The following is a 21,088-nucleotide window of genomic DNA, read 5'->3' as shown; positions in this document are numbered from 1 at the left end:
ATTCTTGATCTTACAGCACAAGCCATTGCTGTTCTATTCAGGAATTTTTCCCCTGTGCCGATATCTTTAAGGCTTTTCCCCACTTTCTCCTTCATAAGTTTCAGTGTCTCTGGTTTTATGTGGAATTCCTTGATCCACTTAGACTTGACCTTAGTACAAGTACATAAGAATGGATCAATTCACATTCTTCTACCTGATAACCCCCAGTTGTGCCAGGGCCATTTGTTGAAAATGCTGGGTTTTTTTTTTTTTTTTCCTCACTGGATGGTTTTAGCTCCTTTGTCAAAGATCAAGTGACCATAAGTGTGTAGATTCATTTCTGGGTCTTCAATTCTATTCCATTGTTTTACCTGTCTGTCACTGTACCAGTACCATGCAGTTTTCATCACAATTGCTCTGTAGTACAGCTTGAGGTCAGGCATGGTGATTCCACCAGAGGATCTTTTATCATTGAGAATAATTTTTGCTATCCTAGGTTTTTTGCTATTCCAGATGAATTTGCAAATTGCCCTAACTCTGTGAAGAATTGAGTTGGAATTTTGATGGGGATTGCATTGAATCTGTAGATTGCTGTAGGCAAGATAGCCATTTTCCTTTTTCCATTTATTTATTTATTTATTTATTTATTTTTATTCACTTAAAATCTTAGTTGCTATTCCCCCTTTCCTGGTCCATCCCTCACACAATCTCTCTCCCCACTCCCCTGTCCATGTTCTGTAAGACATGGAGGCCCTTCTGTGTATCACCCAACACTGGCACATCAAGTCTCTGTAGATCTAAGCACATTTTCAACCTGCTTACTTGTTTTCTTGATATTTAGTTTTCTGGTTTTAAATATAATGCACGTTATTATTCTGACACATCAACAGATCCAAAAAATTTGCCTAATGCTCTGGATGGGCTGCCTGCTTCCATATTTCATTGCACCATGAAATCTTTTTTTTTTCTTTTTGGCAACTACACATTTACCCTAATGTAGTCATATCCTCCCCACCAATAAGTGTTCATTCACATTATTGAGGTTCAGACCTCCTATGGGATAAATAAGGACCAATTTTACATTTTATAAAATATATAGAGGGCCTAGATATCAACATAACAAACATTTTGTGAGGAAAATACCAACCACTTCCACCAATGGGGAAAAAAGAAGGATGTCGAAACCTAGCACTACTGTTCAATTTATTACTTACAGTATTCTCTAAAGCAATAAGTTAATTGAAGGCAATAAGAGGGTTATGAATGGCAAAAGACATAAAGGTAACTCTTTTTTCAGATGATTTTTGTATAAGATACTCTAAACACTCCACAAGTGTTTTGGAGCTGATAAATAATTTCAGCATAATGTAATGATTGAAAATAAACACAAAACCAAAACCTATTTTATATACCAATGATACATATACAGAAATTTCAGAAAATTTGGACTACAATCCTCCTCACATTAGACACAAACACACATATACACATGCACACTCACACAAACACACACACACCACCACTACCACCACCACCACTACTACCACCACCTTATAACAAACCTAATTGGAAAAACGTATGACTACAGGAAGTACCTGCCATAATTATTTTGATTGCATTTCAAAATTTATTCCAGTTTTTAGGTACTAAGCAGTATTGTGATGAACGCCTTAAATATTTACTGACAAAGGCTTTGGCAAAAGCAACACATAGTTTGCTTCTGGGTTTCTTCACAGGTAGAAAAATTTTTGTACCTGCCTGAAATATATTTTGTCCCCCTGTAAATAATGGAACCCAAAGTGGGATCATACATGCCCTATGCTACTTGTGGACATTATAGTAGAAAGTTGGTGCTCACGATGTCTCCTTCCTCATTCTCTGTCTTCCTACATAGAATGATTTCATATGCTGAAACTTTGATCTCTTCAACCAAGGAAAGATTATAAGCACATTGACAGTAACTTCGCACCATGTACAGAGTATAAGCTCTGGAATCAAGACACTACCACATTAACTTTAATTCTCTAAGTGTCATAAATTATCCACTAACAAAGTGATTAGCAAGTCTTATTTACAGTTAAGGCTGTGAAGAGCAGAGACTTCATACTTTTTTTCAAAGTGTAGCGGTTAGGAGTGCCAAAATATTTCCCCAGTAAATGTCCCTACTTCCCCAAAGCAGGAATTCATGAAAATTGATTCTAACCATAGGCATTCAACTGAGAGTCCTGGAAAATGCCAGAAAATTAGGGGATTTAGGCTCCTCTAAGACTTCCATACCAGTGAAAATATGTAATCCTCCTCTAAATTGAATTGGGTTATTTTGCAGAGGAAACAAGACCTATCACAAGTTGAAGATACATGAGAACTTCCAATTATGTCCTCTGAGGTTAGTTGACATTATAAAATGTCACATAATGTTGAATTTTGGCAATATTTCTGGACACAGAATGTGAAATTCTGTCACTAGTATCTAATACATGATCCATGATCTTTGATACATTAATCCAATCTTGGACTATTTGTTTTCCCACATTCTTTAATTTCTTAAATATGATTCTCACTAAAGTAACCTGTACATATGATGCTCAAAATCAACGATTTCCTCTTTCAGTCATGAAAATCATTACTTGTGTTTTGTCAAAGCACTTAAATAAGGATAAATCCCCTAAACGTTGAAATCAATGTATAAAAAATTGGGACTAATTTCTGAAACAAAATATAAACTGAAATAATTGAAGAGAAAAATGTAATACTTATTAGGCAGCTTGGCAAATAAATTTAGGGTTGCCTAGTACAATAAGTGGTTAAATGAACAAATGAGAATAATAAAGCCACTAGAGGGTGGTGTGACCCTTCTCAGAAGTCTTCAGAGACCACATGTTTAAATTCACTGAACCATGTACAGTTGCTCATTGGCCCCTTACAGTGTTATAACATCTGATTCCTCCCAGGGGGAAAATCCATCGCAAAAAACACTGGGCCTCCTTTGATCTGACTCTCACAGAGTAACAAGGTGCTAGAAGGGTTTTACAGCTCATCAACATAATGCACAGTACATATAGTTCACTGGGAAGAGCTTCTTGATAGTGAGAGGTTTCAGAATTACACACAGCATATCAGAGCCACAAAAGTTAGAAATTAGTCTATGAATGCTTTAATTCAGTCAGAGATTAGGGGAGCTGCAAAGTGAAAATATCTCCTTGGACATGATGACTGTGCTCCTTGTGCCTGTGCCACAGTCCTGGTTTGCAGTAAATAAATTACTAAGGACCATTTACCCAAAGAAACCTTGGCACAGCAGAGTTGCCATTTGCTCACAAATTAAGAATCAGTAGCTGCATCTTCTCAAGTCTTTAAGTTTATTAAGCAGACCTATGCATCGCTCAGCTGGTATGAGTTCCTGACTGGTTCCCAAGACAAAAATCAAACTCCATCTTACTAAGTGTGTGTGTGTGTGTGTGTGTGTGTGTGTGTGAGACAACCATCAACGATACTTTTGAGAGAAGAGTGAGGTAATCACTGATGAAAATATATTTGTAGAGAAGACTGGTTCTGGCAAGAGGTATGGGTACAATGAGACAAGAATCAGAGTCAGCCCTCTGGAATGTAAGGATCAGTGTCCCTCCATCTGTGACTTGTGTTTGCCTTTCCTTCTGCTCTTCCCTCAAGTCACAGGGAGATAAGTATATTTGCAGATCTCAATTCCTACTGCACATTGCACACCTGGACCAGGAATACCTAGGAACGCTTATTTTGATCTCAACTGGGTATTTTCTCATGGTCTTTGCCAAGATATGGATACGCAGCTGCCTACACTGTCTATCTTGTGGAAGGGCAGAGAACCCCAGCATTCAGCCACTGCTCTGCCCATTGCTCCACTGTTCAGGTATAGTTTATTTCCCCAGAACTTCTGATTTCACTCAATCCCAAACTGATGGAATTATTCAATATCAAATATCAAGATGTGGATAGAAGTACACATTCTCCTTCCTGTGAAGGCTGGAAACAAGGTCAACACCTGTCTGTGTCCATACCCAAGTCAAATCCAGCCCCCTATTCACTGAGTTCTGGAAGCTCTGCTATTTCCATGATCGTTCACACTGACCCCTGTTGATCTTACCATTAACCATTTTCCTTTTTGATTTAAATCTCATTTTCCACTCCACACATAAATTTAATTTCTGCTTGACAAGGGTAGCTCTGATTGTCTTGGGAATAGTTCCTTATGTTTTCCTCATACTCAAACAGTACTTTCCTGACAGTTTCAAGATCCTAACACCAAATATTGACATTGTCATAGAAATGTTCATGAATCACATGTATACAAAAAGATAATGTGAGAAATAGACATCACAATTCAGGTTTGATGCCCATATTTCTACTAATCTTCTGTGAAGAGTTTCCAATATAGATATGTTGTTATTAATATTTTCAGAATTACGTTATTATGTAAGAAGTTTTGTAAGCAAGATTTGTTCTCAAATATATGCCCACGTTGAAGACAAGATGTACACATACACATATAATTTATATTAAAAACTGATTTTGAGAATGCTAGAACAGGTGGACATACATATTTAACAAAATGAAAAGTTAGATTCTGTCACCCTACGTTTTCCCTTCCACATCCATCCATTTTACAAATAGATCCAGTTATCTATCTGCTTTGTTGCTTGAAACTGCATCCTATTTTTACAAAACATGCACATACACAAAGAAATAATGTTTTTTAAATATTGTCATGGTGATTTCAAAACACAGTTATCAGTTTGTCTTTGTATGTAGTTGACCCTTTCCAATCTTTATGGGACATCTTTATGTAGGTATACTAGGGTGTTTTTGTTGCTATATACACATTAACGTCTCTGAACTGTGAATATTCATACCAAGTATTAATGTATTGTTGAGCTAGAATAGAATGATACTCTGTTTGAATTGTTTGTGTTAATTCTACAATGGACTGCTTTGAAATGCATGGGTCTTTAAAACCTAGGCACTCTCTGCCCTTTTCATTCCATTTCTCAATTCATCTTTATAATTATATCATTTCCCAGATTTAGACTCATTATACTACACACATTAATCTTCTTCCATGAACTGACCATTGGAATGAACAAACACAGTATAAGTCACTTTTCCATAATTAATGTAGTTACTGGAAACTATAAAAACTTTGCTTTTTTCTCCTTATTCATTCCTTTACACTGGTCTACATATTTGTAATGCTGTGAGTAGGGCAACACATGGTGACACATGATTTTCATTACTATTGTCACTCTAAAATATTGATAGGATGTGTTTATGACTCTGGATAAGCCTGAAAAATTGATGATTAATGCCCCTGAGCTCTGTTCTTAGTAACATGTGAACATTTATTTGTGTCAGTGTAGTAGATCTCACGTGACATCTTATAATAAACCTGTAAATGAAAGTAATTTGCATTACTAGCCCAGCCCAGCCCATACTAAGAGTTATATTATGTCTGTCTCACTGCCTGCTGCTGACCAATATTGAAAATAATAGACTTGGTTTGTGAATTATGGCCTGGACTTCACTTATACTCTCTCTCCTGGCTCTCTGCTCAGGTCAGCAGCCTTTCTACACTGCAGTGGGTATGCAACAATACACATCTTGTCTCTGATTTGCTACTGATGACTGGATTTCTTACCTGTTTGCAGGAGCCAGTTCCCAGGCTGTTGTGACTCAGGAATCTGCACTCACCACATCACCTGGTGGAACAGTCATACTCACTTGTCGCTCAAGTACTGGGGCTGTTACAACTAGTAACTATGCCAACTGGGTCCAAGAAAAACCAGATCATTTATTCACTGGTCTAATAGGTGGTACCAGCAACCGAGCTCCAGGTGTTCCTGTCAGATTCTCAGGCTCCCTGATTGGAGACAAGGCTGCCCTCACCATCACAGGGGCACAGACTGAGGATGATGCAATGTATTTCTGTGCTCTATGGTACAGCACCCATTTCCACAATGACATGTGTAGATGGGGAAGTAGAACAAGAACACTCTGGTACAGTCTCATAACTACCATCTTCTTAACAGGTGGCTACATGTCCCTAGTCTGTTCTCTTTTACTATAGAGAAATTTATAAAAGCTGTTGTCTCGAGCAACAAAAAGTTTTATTTCAACAAATTGTATAATAATTATGCCTTGATGACAAGCTTTGTTTATCAACTTGGCAGAACATAGAATCATTGAGAAGGGAACGTCAATGTACAGTTTATCTACATTGGGGTGTCCTAAGGAACCTTTAATTAATTGATGGGGAAAGATCATTGTGGGTAGCATCATGATTCAGGCACACTGTCCTGAACTGTATTAGCAGGAAGTCAAGCTGAGTGCAAGCAAGCAAGTCAGGAAAAGATCAAATATATACTCATTTTTGTGGTGTTGGATTTGGAGTGTGATGTGACTAGATGCCTAAAGTTCCCTTTGCTGTGACTTCCCTGCAATAATGGACTGTAATATGGACCTGTGAATAGAAACAAGCTCTTTCTTTCACTAGATGCTTTATATTCTGGTATTTTAAGTCAGCAACTGAAATGAGACTAAGATATATGTGTTCATAAAATTTCTTAAGGGAGCATATGTCACCCTTCACTGGCAGAAACTTTTCTACAAGTGCTGATACAACATGGTTTCTTCAGGATACCTTCTTACTGCTTTCTTTAGTTTGCTGCATATGCCCATCCATGACTGATTCCTGTTTAACGTATGGTAAACTTGATTTCCCTGACAATGCCTTTTTATGTTACCCTGGATCCTAGTTCACCAGAAGCCTAGGTCTTATGAACGCCTCCACCATGAAGGACTATAGTTACAGAGACTTACACCTACTCAGACCTATCAGGAACTTTACTCCAGACATCAGAACACTATAATTTTCTTTACTATGTGCATATCTACTTGCTGGCAATTTTCATGGTATATGCTATATTCAGTATCATCCCCATAAGAGATCATGACATCTTATTTTCTCTTGAATATTGTAGTTTTCTTTACTGAATGTAGAAAAGTAACTTGAATAAGAAAGACAGAGCTACAAAGACAGAATTCAATAAATAGACTCTTCTAGATTTGTCAACCCCAGGACTGAAACAAAACAAAACAAAATGACAAAGATACCATGTATCCTCCACTAATGAGAAAATTTATCCAGTGACACAAAATGAAATTTATCTGAAGAAAGACATGACAAGAAATCAAAAGTATATTAAAATTATGTTCAAATAATTCATAGAGTACATGAATATACATTTCAGAAGAAAAACAAATAGCTGAATGCTATAAGGATGTCAATTAAAAATATAAAAATATAATTCACTGAGTAAATAGAATTACTGACAAATACAAGCTGAAATAATGCTGTAAAAAACTAATTAGGCCAAACAGAAAACCCAGTAGACCCTTATCAGTGGAGTGGACCACATAGTAAATAGACTTCCAAGGGAATGAAGACAAGGTAGAAGAGTTAGGTTACTCAGAATTGGTCAATTATGAATGAAAAGTATATATAGAACACAGGAAATTTTTGAGACATCAGGAAAAGCACCAACCTCCAGATTATGCCATAGCAGTAGTAGTAGTAGTAGTAGTAGTAGTAGTAGTAGTTGGAGGAGGAGAAAAAGAAGAAGAAAAAAGAAGAAGGAGGAGGAGGAGGAGGAGGAAAGGAGAAGAAGAAGAAGAAGAAGGAGAAGAAGAAGAAGAAGAAGAAGAAGAAGAAGAATGCATAGAATATATTTTCAATAAAATCATAGAAGAAACAGTCTCAAATACAGAATGAAGAGTTCTCATCCAAGTACAAGAAATTCAGAGAACACTGAATAGATAGAATGAAAACGGTAACCCACCATGGCATATTTTCTGGAATCATAGGAATCCCTGTAGGAGTAGGATATTGACTGAATGTGTGTTTGTAATGAGCAAGAGGTCTTTAAGACTCTGACACTAATTGGCCCATGGTAAATTGATTAAGTCATTGCCCATAAAGACCAGGTTCAAAAGGAATAGCAATGGTTTCCTTAGGAGGACAAGTATAAGTATTACAGATGATTGGTCAGTGAGTACAAATACTTAAAACCTGTAGCTTCTTCCTCCTGGATATTCCCATCCCAAGGTGTCCAACTTAGACCAGATGAGTATTCCCCCATGCTGTACCTAATCAATATGCCAAGGTTCTAGTTGTGTTAATGCTTGACACCTCCTCCTCATTCCAGAATCATGATGGGTTTTCCATGATGGTTATTTCCTTATTACCCAGCCATTCATAGCTAGGATTCCAAGGCAGAAACTATACAGGTTACAGCAACATATTAAACTTAAAATAACAAAGCCAGAGAAAAAGAAAGGCTACTGAAATTTCTAAGCAAGAAAGGCCAAGTAAGTTATAAAGCAGGCAAACAGAAAGAACAATGGATTATTTAATAGAAAATTTTAAATGCTAAAGGACCTGGAAATATATATTCCATAATAATAATAATAATAATAATAATAATAATAATAATAATAAAGTTAACCCATGTGTTACGGTTTCTGTTGCTGTGAAGAGACACCAGAAACAAAGCAACTCTTATAAAGCACAACATTTTGTTGGGGCTATCTTACAGGCTCAGAGTTCCACTCAATTATTATTGAGGCAAGAAGCATGATGTATCTAGGTAGGCCAGGCACTGGAGTGGCTGAGAGTTCTACATCTTTTTCTGAAGGAGAAAAGGAGAAAACTGGCTTCCAAGCAGCTAAGAGAATGTTCATAAAGCCCACCACCTCAGTGACACACATTCTCCAACAAGGCCACACCTCCTAATAGTGTCATTACCTCCTCCAATTGTTCATACCAACATATCATATTATTATAGCAAAAGTTTTTACATTGTAAATAGAGGGGAAACCAAAAGCCTTTTATAATCCAAACAAATTAAAAGTACTTATGGCCACTAAGTCAACTGTACTTTATTCTGACTGGAAGCATGAACAAAAATGAGATCAGAGGAAGTCACCACATTTCATAGGAAACATACAAAGCTGGGATAGATAATCAAAAGATGCCCCCCAAAAATCATAAAATAACCAATGTAAAAGGAATTAATAAATATCTGTCAATACGTCTGATTAATGGCTTCAGCTTTTCAATAAATGATACATAATAGCAGATTTGATTTGAAAACCCAATGTTATTTTTTTCTGATTTCAAGAAACATAATTTATCATTAATTATAGATACCACCTTAAGATCAAAGGAAGTAAAAGATATTCCAAACAGAGCTAAAAGACCAGTGGGCACAATTATTCCTATATGTCACTAAATAGTATTAGTCATAAGAAATAATATTGCTCATCAAATGAATCATGCCACACAAGAATATTCCAATTGTAAATATACACCATTTCATATTCTAGACATAAGTCCATCGGTTATCCCGAACATATTAGTATGATAACTTCAGTAGCTCACCCCTATCAATAGACAGGTCATCAAAATAAACATAAAGATAAAATCATTATAAAGTTATATTACAAACCAAATGGAAACAATGGGTACATACAGATGATTTCATTAGAAAACTAAAGAAATAATAGTTTGTCAGCACTTCATGGAATTTTTCATTCAAGTGATGATATGTTAGAAAACAAATCAAATATGTGCCAATATATAAAATCTAAATACCATCCTGAATTCTGACTGAGTACAGTGGAATAAAATTTTGTTTCAACAGCAACAGAACTTACAAATATGCACAATGTTATGGGGACTAAACAAAAAAAAAATCTGTCAAGGAAGACTTTTTAAAAATGAATTAAAGTAACCTCTGGAATGTAATTAAGGAAGGCACATTAAAGGTAGTTCTGAGATAGACCTTTATTGTGCTAAGAACTTAAATTAAAAAAATAGTTCATTTTTGAGATGATAAATATATCAATTCTGTCTCCCCTTTATTGCTTCAAGTATTCCCACAAAAATGTACAGGCACAGATATTTCTAATCACATAAATATAACCTGTTTAGGCTGAGTAATGTTCCTATATTATATAAAAATTTAAACATTATCTCAAATTTGCTGGGGACCAGGATTTGCTGAGGGCAGGGTCTGGAGAAGGGAGGATGCAAGAGTATGAAGGGAAGGAAGGATCAGACTTGGGGCTACATTTCTTTCCTGAGAGACAGGGCAGAGAGGACGCATTTTTTGGTTTGGTTTTTTTCTACTCTGACAACTTTTGTCTTTTTAAGGTTATATTTATACAGAAAATCATTTCCTCAAAAAATTGTATTCCTTGATTACACAGCTGTTGAAAATATATTTTCTTCTAAAGTCTTCCTTGGTTACACAAGAATATTGAAAAAGGCACAAAGCAAACAAACAGCAATTTTATAAGAACTAAAACAATATTTTGATAAAAACAATTTTCTTTAAATTCAATATCATCTTCCTTAAGATTGGTCTTGAAAAGCCTTTTAGTTACAGAAATGATAGAGCAGCTGACTCTCTTTGAATTTGATTGTGTTGAAGTTTGGCAAAAGATAAATAGTTCAAAAGTCATTTCCTACTACCTATTATATTAAACTTGGTTTTGTTAAAAAGTTTATTCTCTAACCCTTATTTAATTCTTCTGTTCCCTCCTCTATATTTCTTTTATATTGAGCATCAGACCACTGTCCTTTTCCTTTCAATCTTAAAACGTTGTTCAGTCCCTTTGCTTAAGCAAGGGTGGTCTATCAGCAAAGTTATGATCTGACAAGTCTATTCAGGATGGCAGGCACTTCACTGAGCACAGATGACTCTTATGCATCTCTCACATGAACCCTTTTTTCAGTACGATTCTTATCTTTCTTACAATTCTGTGAAGAATAGGAGAACATCCGGATTTCTAAAACTGCTTACTTTTGCCTTTAGGAAGGTATCAAAGCTTATAATTAACTTGCATGATCAAAATCTCTTCCTTTTCATTCAAGTTTCTTGTTTCTAAAGTTGTACAATAAAACCTAGCAATTCGGCCAGAGCACCTGGGGGAGCCATCTTGGTTCCTGTATCCCTCAGAGCCTAGTCTGCAAAGGTGAGACAACGTAAATAACAGAAAGCCAACATTCACTTGGAAACTGAACAATACTCTCCTCAATGATACCCAGGTCAAGGAAGAAATAAAGAAAGAAATTAAGGACTTTTTAGAGTTTAATGAAATTGAAGCCACAACATACCCAAACTTATGGGACACAATGAAAGCATTTCTAAGAGGAAAACTCATAGCTCTGAGTGCCTCCAAAAAGAAACTAAAGAGAGCACACACTAGCAGCTTGACAACACACCCAAAAGCTCTAGAACAAAAGGAAGCAAATTCACCCAAGAGGAGTCGACTTCAGGAACTAACCAAACTCAGAGGCAAAATCAACCAAGTGGAATCAAGAAGAACTGTTCAAAGAATCAACCAAACGAGGAGCTGGTTCTTTGAGAAAATCAACAAGATAGATAAACCATTAGCCAGAATTGCAGGAGGGCACAGGGACAGCATACTAATTAACAAAATCAGAAATGAAAAGGGAGACATAACAACAGATCCTGAAGAAATCCAAAACACCATCAGATCCTTCTACAAAAGGCTATACTCAACAGAACTGGAAAACCTGGATGAAATGGACAAATTTCTAGACAGATACTAGGTACCAAAGTAAAATCAGAACCAGATTAGTGATCTAAACAGTCCTATATCCCCTAAAGAAATAGAAGCAGTCATTAATAGTCTCCCAACCAAAAAAAGCGCAGGACCAGATGGGTTTAGTGCAGAGTTCTATCAGACCTTCAAAGATATAACTCCAGTTCTTCTCAAACAATTCCACAAAATAGATACAGAAGGTAGTCTACCCAATTCTATGAAGCCACAATTACTCTGATACCTAAACCACATAAAGACCCAACAAAGATAGAGAACTTCAGACCAATTTCCCTTATGAATATCAATGCAAAAATATTCAATAAAATTCTCACTAATCGAATCCAAGACCACATCAAAACAATCATCCATCCTAACCAAATAGGTTTCATTCCAGTGATTCAGGAATGGTTTAACATACAGAAATCCATAACGTAATCCACTATATAAACAAACTCAAAGACAAAAACCACATGATTATCTCGTTAGATACAGAGAAAGCATTTGACAAAATCCAACATCCATTCATGATAAAAGTCTTGGAAAGAGCAGGAATTCAAGGCCCATACCTAAACATGATAATAGCAATCTGCAGCAAACGAATAGCCAATATCAAAGTAAATAGTGATAAGCAGGAAGCAATCCCACTAAAATCAGGGACTAGAAAAGGCTGCCCACTTTCTCCCTACCTATTCAATATATCACTTGAAGTTCTAGCCAGAGCAATTCGACAACCAAAGAAAATCAAAGGGATACAAATTGGAAAGGAAGAAGTCAAAATATCAGTATTTGCAGATGATATGATAGTGTATATAAGTGACCCTAAAAATTCCACCAGAGAACTCCTAAATCTGATAAACAGCTTCAGTGAAGTAGCTGGATGTAAGATTAAGTCAAACAAGTCAATGGCCTTTCTCTACACAAAGGATAAACAGACTGAGGAAGAAATTAGGGAAACAACACCCTTCACAATAATATAAAATACCTTGGCATGAATCTTAACTAAGGAAGTGAAAGATCTGTATGATGAGTTCTTCAAATCTCTAAAGAAAGAAATTAAAGAAGATCTCAGAAGATGGAAAGATCTCCCATGCTCATGGATTGGCAGGATCAATGTAGTAAAAATGGCTATCTTGCCAAAAGCGATCTACATATTCAATGCAATCCCCATCAAAATTCCAACTCAATTCTTCAACAAATTGGAAAGGGCAATCTGCAAATTCATTGGGATTAACAAAAAACCTAGGATAGCAAAAACTATTCTCAATGATAAAAGAATCTCTGGTGTAATCACCATGCCTGACCTAAAGCTGTACTACAGAGCAATTGTGATTAAAAACTCCATGGTACTGGTATAGTGGCAGACAAGTAGACCAATGGAGTAGAATTGAAGACCCAGAAATGAACCAACACACCTATGGTCACTTGATCTCTGACAAGGTAGCTAAAACCATCCAGTGGAAAAAAAGACAGCATTTTCAACAAATGGTGCTGTCACAACTGGTGGTTATCATGTAGAAGAATGTGAATTGATCCATTCTTATCTCCTTGTACTAAGGTCAAATCTAAGTGGATCAAGGAACTCCACATAAAGCCAGAGACACTGAAACTTATAGAGGAGAAAGTGGGGGAAAGCCTCTACTATATGGGCACAGGGGGAAAATTCCTGAATAGATGAGCAATGGCTTGTGTTTTAAGATTAAGAATCGACAAATGGGACCTCATAAAATTGCAAAGCTTCTATAAGGCAAAAGACACTGTCAATAAGACAAAAAAGGCCACCAACAGATTGGGAAAGGATCTTTGCCTATCCTATATCAGATAGGAGATTAATATCCAATATATACAAAGAACTCAAGAAGGTGGACTCCAGAAAATCAAATAACCCCATTAAAAAATGGGCTCAGATATAAACAAAGAATTCTCAACTGAGGAATAGCAAATGGATGATAAGCACCTGAAAAAATGATCAGCATCCTTAATCATCAGGGAAATGCAAATCAAAACAACCCTGATATTCCACCTCACACCAGTCAGAATGGCTAAGATAAAAATGTTGGTTACAGCAGATGCTGTGGAGGATGTGGAGAAAGAAGAACACTTCTCCATTGTTGGTGGGATTGCAAGCTTGTACAACCACTCTGGAAATCAGTCTGGTGATTCCTCAGAAAATTGGCCATAGTACTACTGGAGAATCCCACAATACCTCTTCTGGGAATATATACATAAGTTGTTTCAACTGGTAAGAAGGACACATACTTCACTATGTGCATAGCAGCCTTATTTATAATAGCCAGAAGCTGGAAAGAACCCTGATGTTTCTCAACAGAGGAATGGATACAGAAAATGTGGTACATTTACACAATGGAGTACTACTCAGCTATTAAAAAGAATGAATTTATGAAATTCCTAGGCAAATGGGTGGACCTGGTGGGTATAATCCTGAGTGAAGTAACCCAATCACAAAAGAACTCACATGATATTCACTCACTGATAAGTGAAATTAGCCCAGAAACTTTGCATACCTAAGATACAATTTGCAAAACACATGAAACTCAAGAAGAATGAATACCAAGTGTGGACACTTTGCCCCTTCTTAGAATAGGGAACAAAACACCCATTGAAGGAATTACAGAGACAAAGTTTGGAGCTGAGACGAAAAAATGGACCATCTAGAGACTGCCATATCCGGGGATCCATCCCATAATCAGCTTCCAAACGCTAACACCATTGCATACACTAGCAAGATTTTGCTGAAAGGACCCTGATATAGCTGTCTCTTGTGAGGCTATGCTGGGGCCTGGCAAACATAGAAGAGGATGCTCACAGTCAGCTATTGGATCGAACCCAGGTTCCACAATGGAGCAGCTAGAGAAAGTACCCAAGGAGCTAAAGGGGTCTGCAACCCTATAGGTGGAACACCAATATGAACTAACCAGTACCCCTGGAGCTCGTGTCTCTAGCTGCATATGTAGCAGAAGATGGCCTAGTTGGCCATCATTGGGAAGAGAGGCCCCTTGGTCTTGCAAACTTTATATGCCTCAGTACATGGGAACACCAGAGCCAAGAAGTGGAAGTGGGTGAGTAGGGGATTTGGGGGAGGGGGGAAGGGTATGGGGGACTTTTGGGATAGCATTTGAAATGTAAATGAAGAAAATACCTAATTGTAAAAAAAAAATATTTAAAAAAAAAAAAGAACTCACATGATATGTACTCACTGATAAGTGGATATTAGCCCAGAAACTTTGAATAACCAAGATACAAGATGCAATTTGAAAAACACATGAAACTGAAGAAGAACGAAGACCAAAGTGAGGGCACTTTTCCCCTTCTTGGATTTGGGAACAAAACACCCATGGAAGGAGTTACAGAAACAAAGTTTGGAGCTGAGATGAAAGGATGGACCATCTAGAGACTTGGGGATCCATTCCATAATCAGCCTCCCAACGCAGACACCATTACATACACCAACAAGATTTTGCTGAAAGGACCCTGCTATAGCTGTCTCTTGTGAGGCTATGCTGGGGCCTGGCAAACACAGAAGTGGATGCTCATAGTCAGCTATTGGATCAAACACTGGGCCCCCAATGGAGGAGCTAGAGAATGTACTCAAGGAGCTAAAGGGGTCTGCAACCCTATAGGTGGAACAACAATGTGAACTAACCAGTACCCCCGGAGCTCATGTCTCTAGCTGCATATGTAGCAGAAGATGGCCTAGTTGGCCATCATTGGGAAGAGAGACCCCTTGGTCTTGCAAACTTTATATGCCTCAGCACATGTGAATGCCAGGGCCAAGAAGTGGGAGTGGGTGGGTAGGGTAGTGGGGGGATGGTATGGGGGACTTTTGGGATAGCATTTGAAATGTAAATGAAGAAAATACCTAATTAAAAAAAGAATGTATTATCTTTTTGTATTTCTCCTTTCAAGGGCTATTTGTCCAGTGTTTGGCCATTTGGGGGTTTTGGTGTTTCATGTTTTCAGTTCTTTATATAGATATTAACTCCTGTCTAAAGTAGAACTGGTAAAGAATTTTTTCCCATCTGTAGGCTATCTACTTAGTCTGGTAATAGTTTCCTGCTGTTCAGAAACTTTTAAATTTCATAAAACTCCACTTGTTAATCTCTGTGTTGGGTAATCTTGTTAATTTCCTGTGCTTTAGAATTCTAATAAAAAAAATCAACTTAAGCCTGTTTAAAAAAAAAATTACTGAAAGAAGATCCCAGCCTCAAACAGTATGCAAGAACAAATAGTGTTTATTCTGTAAAAAGAGCCAGCATGCAGCATTCATGACCCCTGCAAAATAATGAACTAGACAAAGACCCTCATGTCTCTTTTATAATAGTACTGCCATCAAGCCCTTTCTGTTGTCAAAACTGTAATGAAATCTCTTACAGTCTTCAAGTGCCATGAGTTAATTTCTTCTGAGACAACAAGCAGGCACCACAACTTAGAGCACATTCCAAGTGGTTATAAAACCGTTAAATAAAGATCAGATATTAAGGATTCATTATGGCTGCAAGGAAAGAAGATAAACTGTTGACTGGGTTTTTCTATACAAAAATTCAAGGATAACTGTTTTATGGTCTTTAAGTCTCCATAAACCTATAGAGCTACTGACAGATATCAAATGTTTAGCCAAATAATTACTCTTAGTGTCTATACATGTAAATATTCTCTATTGCTAAACTCTTTTCAATTTATGACCTGAATTTATGTGCAAAGTTGTAGTGAACATTTTACCATGTGATCATGCACTGTGAGAGATTTACAAATAAAGGACAAAGACCAGAGACAAGCCTCTCTCCCCCTTTTCATCCTGAGACATTAACTAGGAGACTGGGAGTTAGAGTCCAACAATCCCTACAGAGATAGAACAAAGGCTACTTTTCTTATCCCCCACTGTTTTACTATGAGGTTCCAAACACCAGAGACTGCAGCTTCAAGCCTCAGAACAACTCAGAGAGGCAAGTCAGCTACAGAAGCATAATCACTTAGACTTAAGATACATAAACAGTTTATTATATAGTTAGGGTTAGGTAATCTAAAACCTCATTGATAGATGCAAGGATTCCCCAAATGTACTGTCTTCCTACATCATGAATGATTAACCACAAGATGGGCTGCCCAGTACTTATGGCCTATTTAGAGTTAAGATATCTCTCATTCATGTGGCTATCTTCTGGATATTCCTCTTGTGGGGCATTTTATTATCTTGTTCCTGGACTTTGGGCTCTGCTTCTGGAACACATAGCTTATAGCACAGTTTCTGAGTAGAGGCGCAATGGGATGAATAGGCCACTTCAGGATCCCATGTTGGGCCAGTTACTGGAGGGCCTTTCCTTTAGTCTCTGTTCTATTTATGTCCCCAATTTTCCTTTAAACAGGAACAATTCTGGATCAAAAGTATTGGAGATGGGTGGGTAACCCCATGCTTCAACATGTCTATCTACTGGAGGTGGCCTTTTCAGGTTTCATCAGCCCAGTGTGGGGAATTCTGTCTAAGATCATGCTATTGATTTCTGGGAACCTCTTAAAACCCAGGTCTCTGAGGCGTTCTAGAGGTTCCCATCACCCTGTACCCACAATGCTGTATATTGCCATTTATTTTCCTGGCACTCTGAGTTTCTCCTATACCTGATCCTGACCCACTCCCTGTTACTCTCCCCCTACCCTCTCCCATATAATTCCATCCCTTCCTCCCTCTCCCTCCCATGAAAGGTCATGTATAGTATGTACAAACTTACAAGTGAATATAGGGCAAGAGGTTCAGAATACACATGATACAATTCACAGGGTATAGGAAGCTTAACAAGAAGGAAAACCCAAGTATTGATTCTTCCATTCCACGTAGAGCGGGAGCAAAATTTGTAACTTTCTTAATGGACTATTTCAGAACAAAAAATTGGGGATAGCTTAATAAAAGATATACCCAAATAAATTGACTAATCAGTTAATACCCTAGACTAAATGAGAAGATGAATTACTATGAAGTAGGGAGAGAGAGAGAGAGGGAGAGAGAGAGAGGGAGTGAGAGGGAGAGAGAGGAAGAGGGAGAGAGAGAGAGAGAGAGAGAGAGAGAGAGAGAGAGGAGAGAGCTGTAAAATTCCACACATTTGGAAAACACACTGATGTCTTGAATGGATGCTGAGACTCCAACATAGGACCTACCACTAAAATATATATCAAGAGACTGTGGGTAGGGAAGTGGGGGGGAGGGTATGGGGGACTTTTGGGATAGCATTGGAAATGTCACTGAGGAAAATACGTAATAAATAAAAAAATAATAATAATTTATGTTTGACCAATCAGTGTAGGTTTGTTCATAATCTTAGACACCATAGCTATCATTTTTATAAGATTAATAATGTCATAATATTTAAACTTGAAAATAGATTTCTTGATATACCAAAGTTGATTCTTTCAAGATACCTTTCAGTTATATTATTTCAGTAAATTTGGATGATTTTATAATACTTAGGATGGCTGGAGAGTTCAATGGTTAATGGCACATACTGTTCTTGCAAAAGAGTTATCTTCACTCCTAGAACCCATATAGGCCAGCTCAAAACTGACTGTAATTTCAGCTCCAGGTGGATCTAACAGCTCTTGTCAATCTCAATCTCTCTCTGTCTCTCTCTCTGTCTCTCTCTGTCTATCTCTCTCTGTCTATCTCTCTCTGTCTCTGTCTCTGTCTCTCTCTCTCTCTCTCTGTGTGTGTGTTAGAAAGAGAGTGGGAGTGAGAAAGAGAAAGAGAAAGAGAAAGAGAGAGAGCTTGCCCAAATGGATAATTTAAAATAAAAGGCATCAAAAATTATTTTTCACTACTTTCCACTACAGTCTTTTATTTTTCAGCTCTACATCTGGAACAGAGGTCTCCACATATGCTAGTCAGTTTCCCTATTACTAATTCACACCTTGAGGCCAAAAACCCTGTTTCTTTTAATCGTCTGACATTTCTTAAAGCATGAAATATGATAATTAGAAATAACACATACTCTAAGGGTGTCAGACCAAGACATGGTCATTCCACAGCTAAGGATTCTCTGTCATTAGATAATATTACTTAATACTTTCAAAGTGTATCAGATATAGAATTATTTTTTTAGAAAAACACTCCAAGAAGTTATGAATGTGTATTAATTTCTCACTGACTATAAAATCTGAAACTGATATTATATTTAATTATAACTTCTAAAGCATGTTATATTTAAATATCTTATATTTCCCAAACAGACAAATAAAATGGAAGTGAAGCAAATAAATTAACAAAAAGGTAGATATTATTTCAGGTCTGATGGTACAGCACTAGAATATTCTGTGACACAAAACTTAAATGAAAAAAACATAGTTTTTATTATATAATAGAAAGTTACAGTGTCAATAAGAAAAATACAGTACATGTACACAAACATTGAAGTGGGTCAAATGCTCCAATTGTAGGTAAATATTAACTATAATTAACAAAATAATTATCAAAGACAGAGGGAGGGAGGGACCTGGGTGAGATGGGGGGAGGGGAAAAGGGCAATTATCAGGTATAGGGGAGACAGGAGAGAAGTCCAAAAAAACCAGAAGAATGAATGAAAATATGGAGCCATGGAGGGTGGTTGCAGGAGAACCTATAGGAAGTCCTATAAACCTGGGATGTGAGAGGCTCACAGGAATTGATCCTACCTGACATGTCCAACAGTGGGGAGAAGATACCACTTCCATTAGTTATACAGGGCACCCACTGGAAGGATGGGGACAACAACTCACCTTCAACTTTTTTGATGCAGAATTGTTCCTATCTAAAAGAAATGTCGGGATACAAATGGAGCAGAGTTTGTAGTAAAGGCTATCCAGTGCCTTGCCCAACTTAGGATCCATCCCATAGGCAGGCATAAAATCCTGACACTATTATGAATGCCATGTTGTGCTTGCAGACTTGAGCCTAGCACTGCTGTCCTCTGAGAGGCTCTACTGGAAACTGACTGAAGCAGATACAGATAATTACAGCCAAATATTTGCCTGAGTTTGGGAACTCTGGAAGAGTTAAGGAAAGGAATGAAAGAAATGAAGGGAATGAAAATCCCATACATAGGAAGACTAACAGTGTCAACTAACATGGGCCCTGGGAACTTCCTAAGAGTAATCACAAACCAAAGATTATAGCAGAGGTGCTCTGATGCCCCAGGCACATATGTAGAAGAGTACTGCCTTGTCTAGTCTCAGTGTGAGAAGATGGGTCTTATCATGTAGAGACTTGATGCCACAGTGAAGGGGGTATTGGTGGCAATGTGGATCTCCTTCTCGGAGGTGAGGGGGAGGTAGGATGGGGTGAAGAACTCTGGAAAAGCAAACCAGGAGGGGACAACTTTGGAATGTAATTAAATAATATTAATTTTTAAAAAGGTTTTTCAACTTGAAAAAAATCACAGAATCCTATAAAGATGAAAATTACAGTTATTTTTGATTCAGAGAAAAATTACTTGGGATCACAAATACATAAAGTCAATAAATCAAAGAAAATTAATGAGTAGAATTTTAACATATAACAAAAATAAGTTAGCATTTTTAAGAGAAACTAAAGATCCTATAATAGGGGAAGTGAAAATATGCAAAAGATATTTCATGCATATTATGAAGAACGTATTCATGATCCAGCAGGGGACACTGTGTACTTCTCAGAAATTGGCAAGTTATGAAGTTGACTCCTGACTCACATGTAATATCCTGCATCAAGCTCAGTGGTCAGAATTAGAGAATACAAAACTGCAAGTGTTTCCTCAAAGTTGTGCAACCTCCCTGAGAGTAGGGTTGTCTCTTTGCCTGGAAAGATCTAATGTAGTAATAGTGGTGATAGTAAAATGCTAATGATATACCAAATCACCATGTGCCAAATAACCTAAGAACTCCCTAGTGCTGCAGCATCTGTGAGTCCTGGAAATCTCTGGAAACATTACAGCATGGGCTGGATGCTGATTGATTTTCCCAGATTTCCTCTATCTCGGTCAGGTTTTATGGCAAATAAAGATGCATGCCTTTGGAATGACCTGTTTCATTCTTTGACTCGTTCTTAACAGCTATTTCTCTTCAGAATCTCCTCCCCAAGCAAGAAATAAACATTTACTTGAAACTTGGAATGATCACTGTTCTTTGATAGTGTGATCCACTATCAGGTTCTGTAGCCATTGTATTGTTGACACTCCAGAGAAAAGAAGGTGAAGGGAACTACTTGTTTTCATTTGTGTTCTAGTTAAAGTAATACAAGGAAAGATTTTGTCAACTATTTTGGTAGAGGTTTTTAAAAGTACAGATTTCAAACATGTTAATTTTCCCTTAGATATGTTTGTTTGTAATACTAGAGTTAAAAGGTCTCAAGAAAGAATCATTATCAGTTATATTCTTTATACAACTAGATCAAAATGAAGTAACTACTCATTCTTAATTTGTTATTTTACAAGTCTTC

The 21,088-nt window shown here is 37.1% G+C and overlaps 1 gene segment (V, D, J or C) and 1 further gene; both read left to right on the top strand.

Moving 5' to 3' along the window:
* Iglv2 (immunoglobulin lambda variable 2) lies at positions 5,519–5,960 on the top strand. The segment is given in 2 exon segments: positions 5,519–5,564; positions 5,658–5,960. Coding segments are annotated over 2 exon segments (349 nt in total).
* Igl (immunoglobulin lambda chain complex) overlaps positions 5,519–21,088 on the top strand; it is a 233,987-nt gene continuing 218,417 nt past the window's right edge.

Source organism: Mus musculus, chromosome 16 (assembly GCF_000001635.26).
Source record: "Mus musculus strain C57BL/6J chromosome 16, GRCm38.p6 C57BL/6J".
NCBI classification, from domain to species: domain Eukaryota; kingdom Metazoa; phylum Chordata; class Mammalia; order Rodentia; family Muridae; genus Mus; species Mus musculus.
Note: the sequence above shows the minus strand (reverse complement) of the source record. Positions and strands in the feature narration are given on the sequence as shown.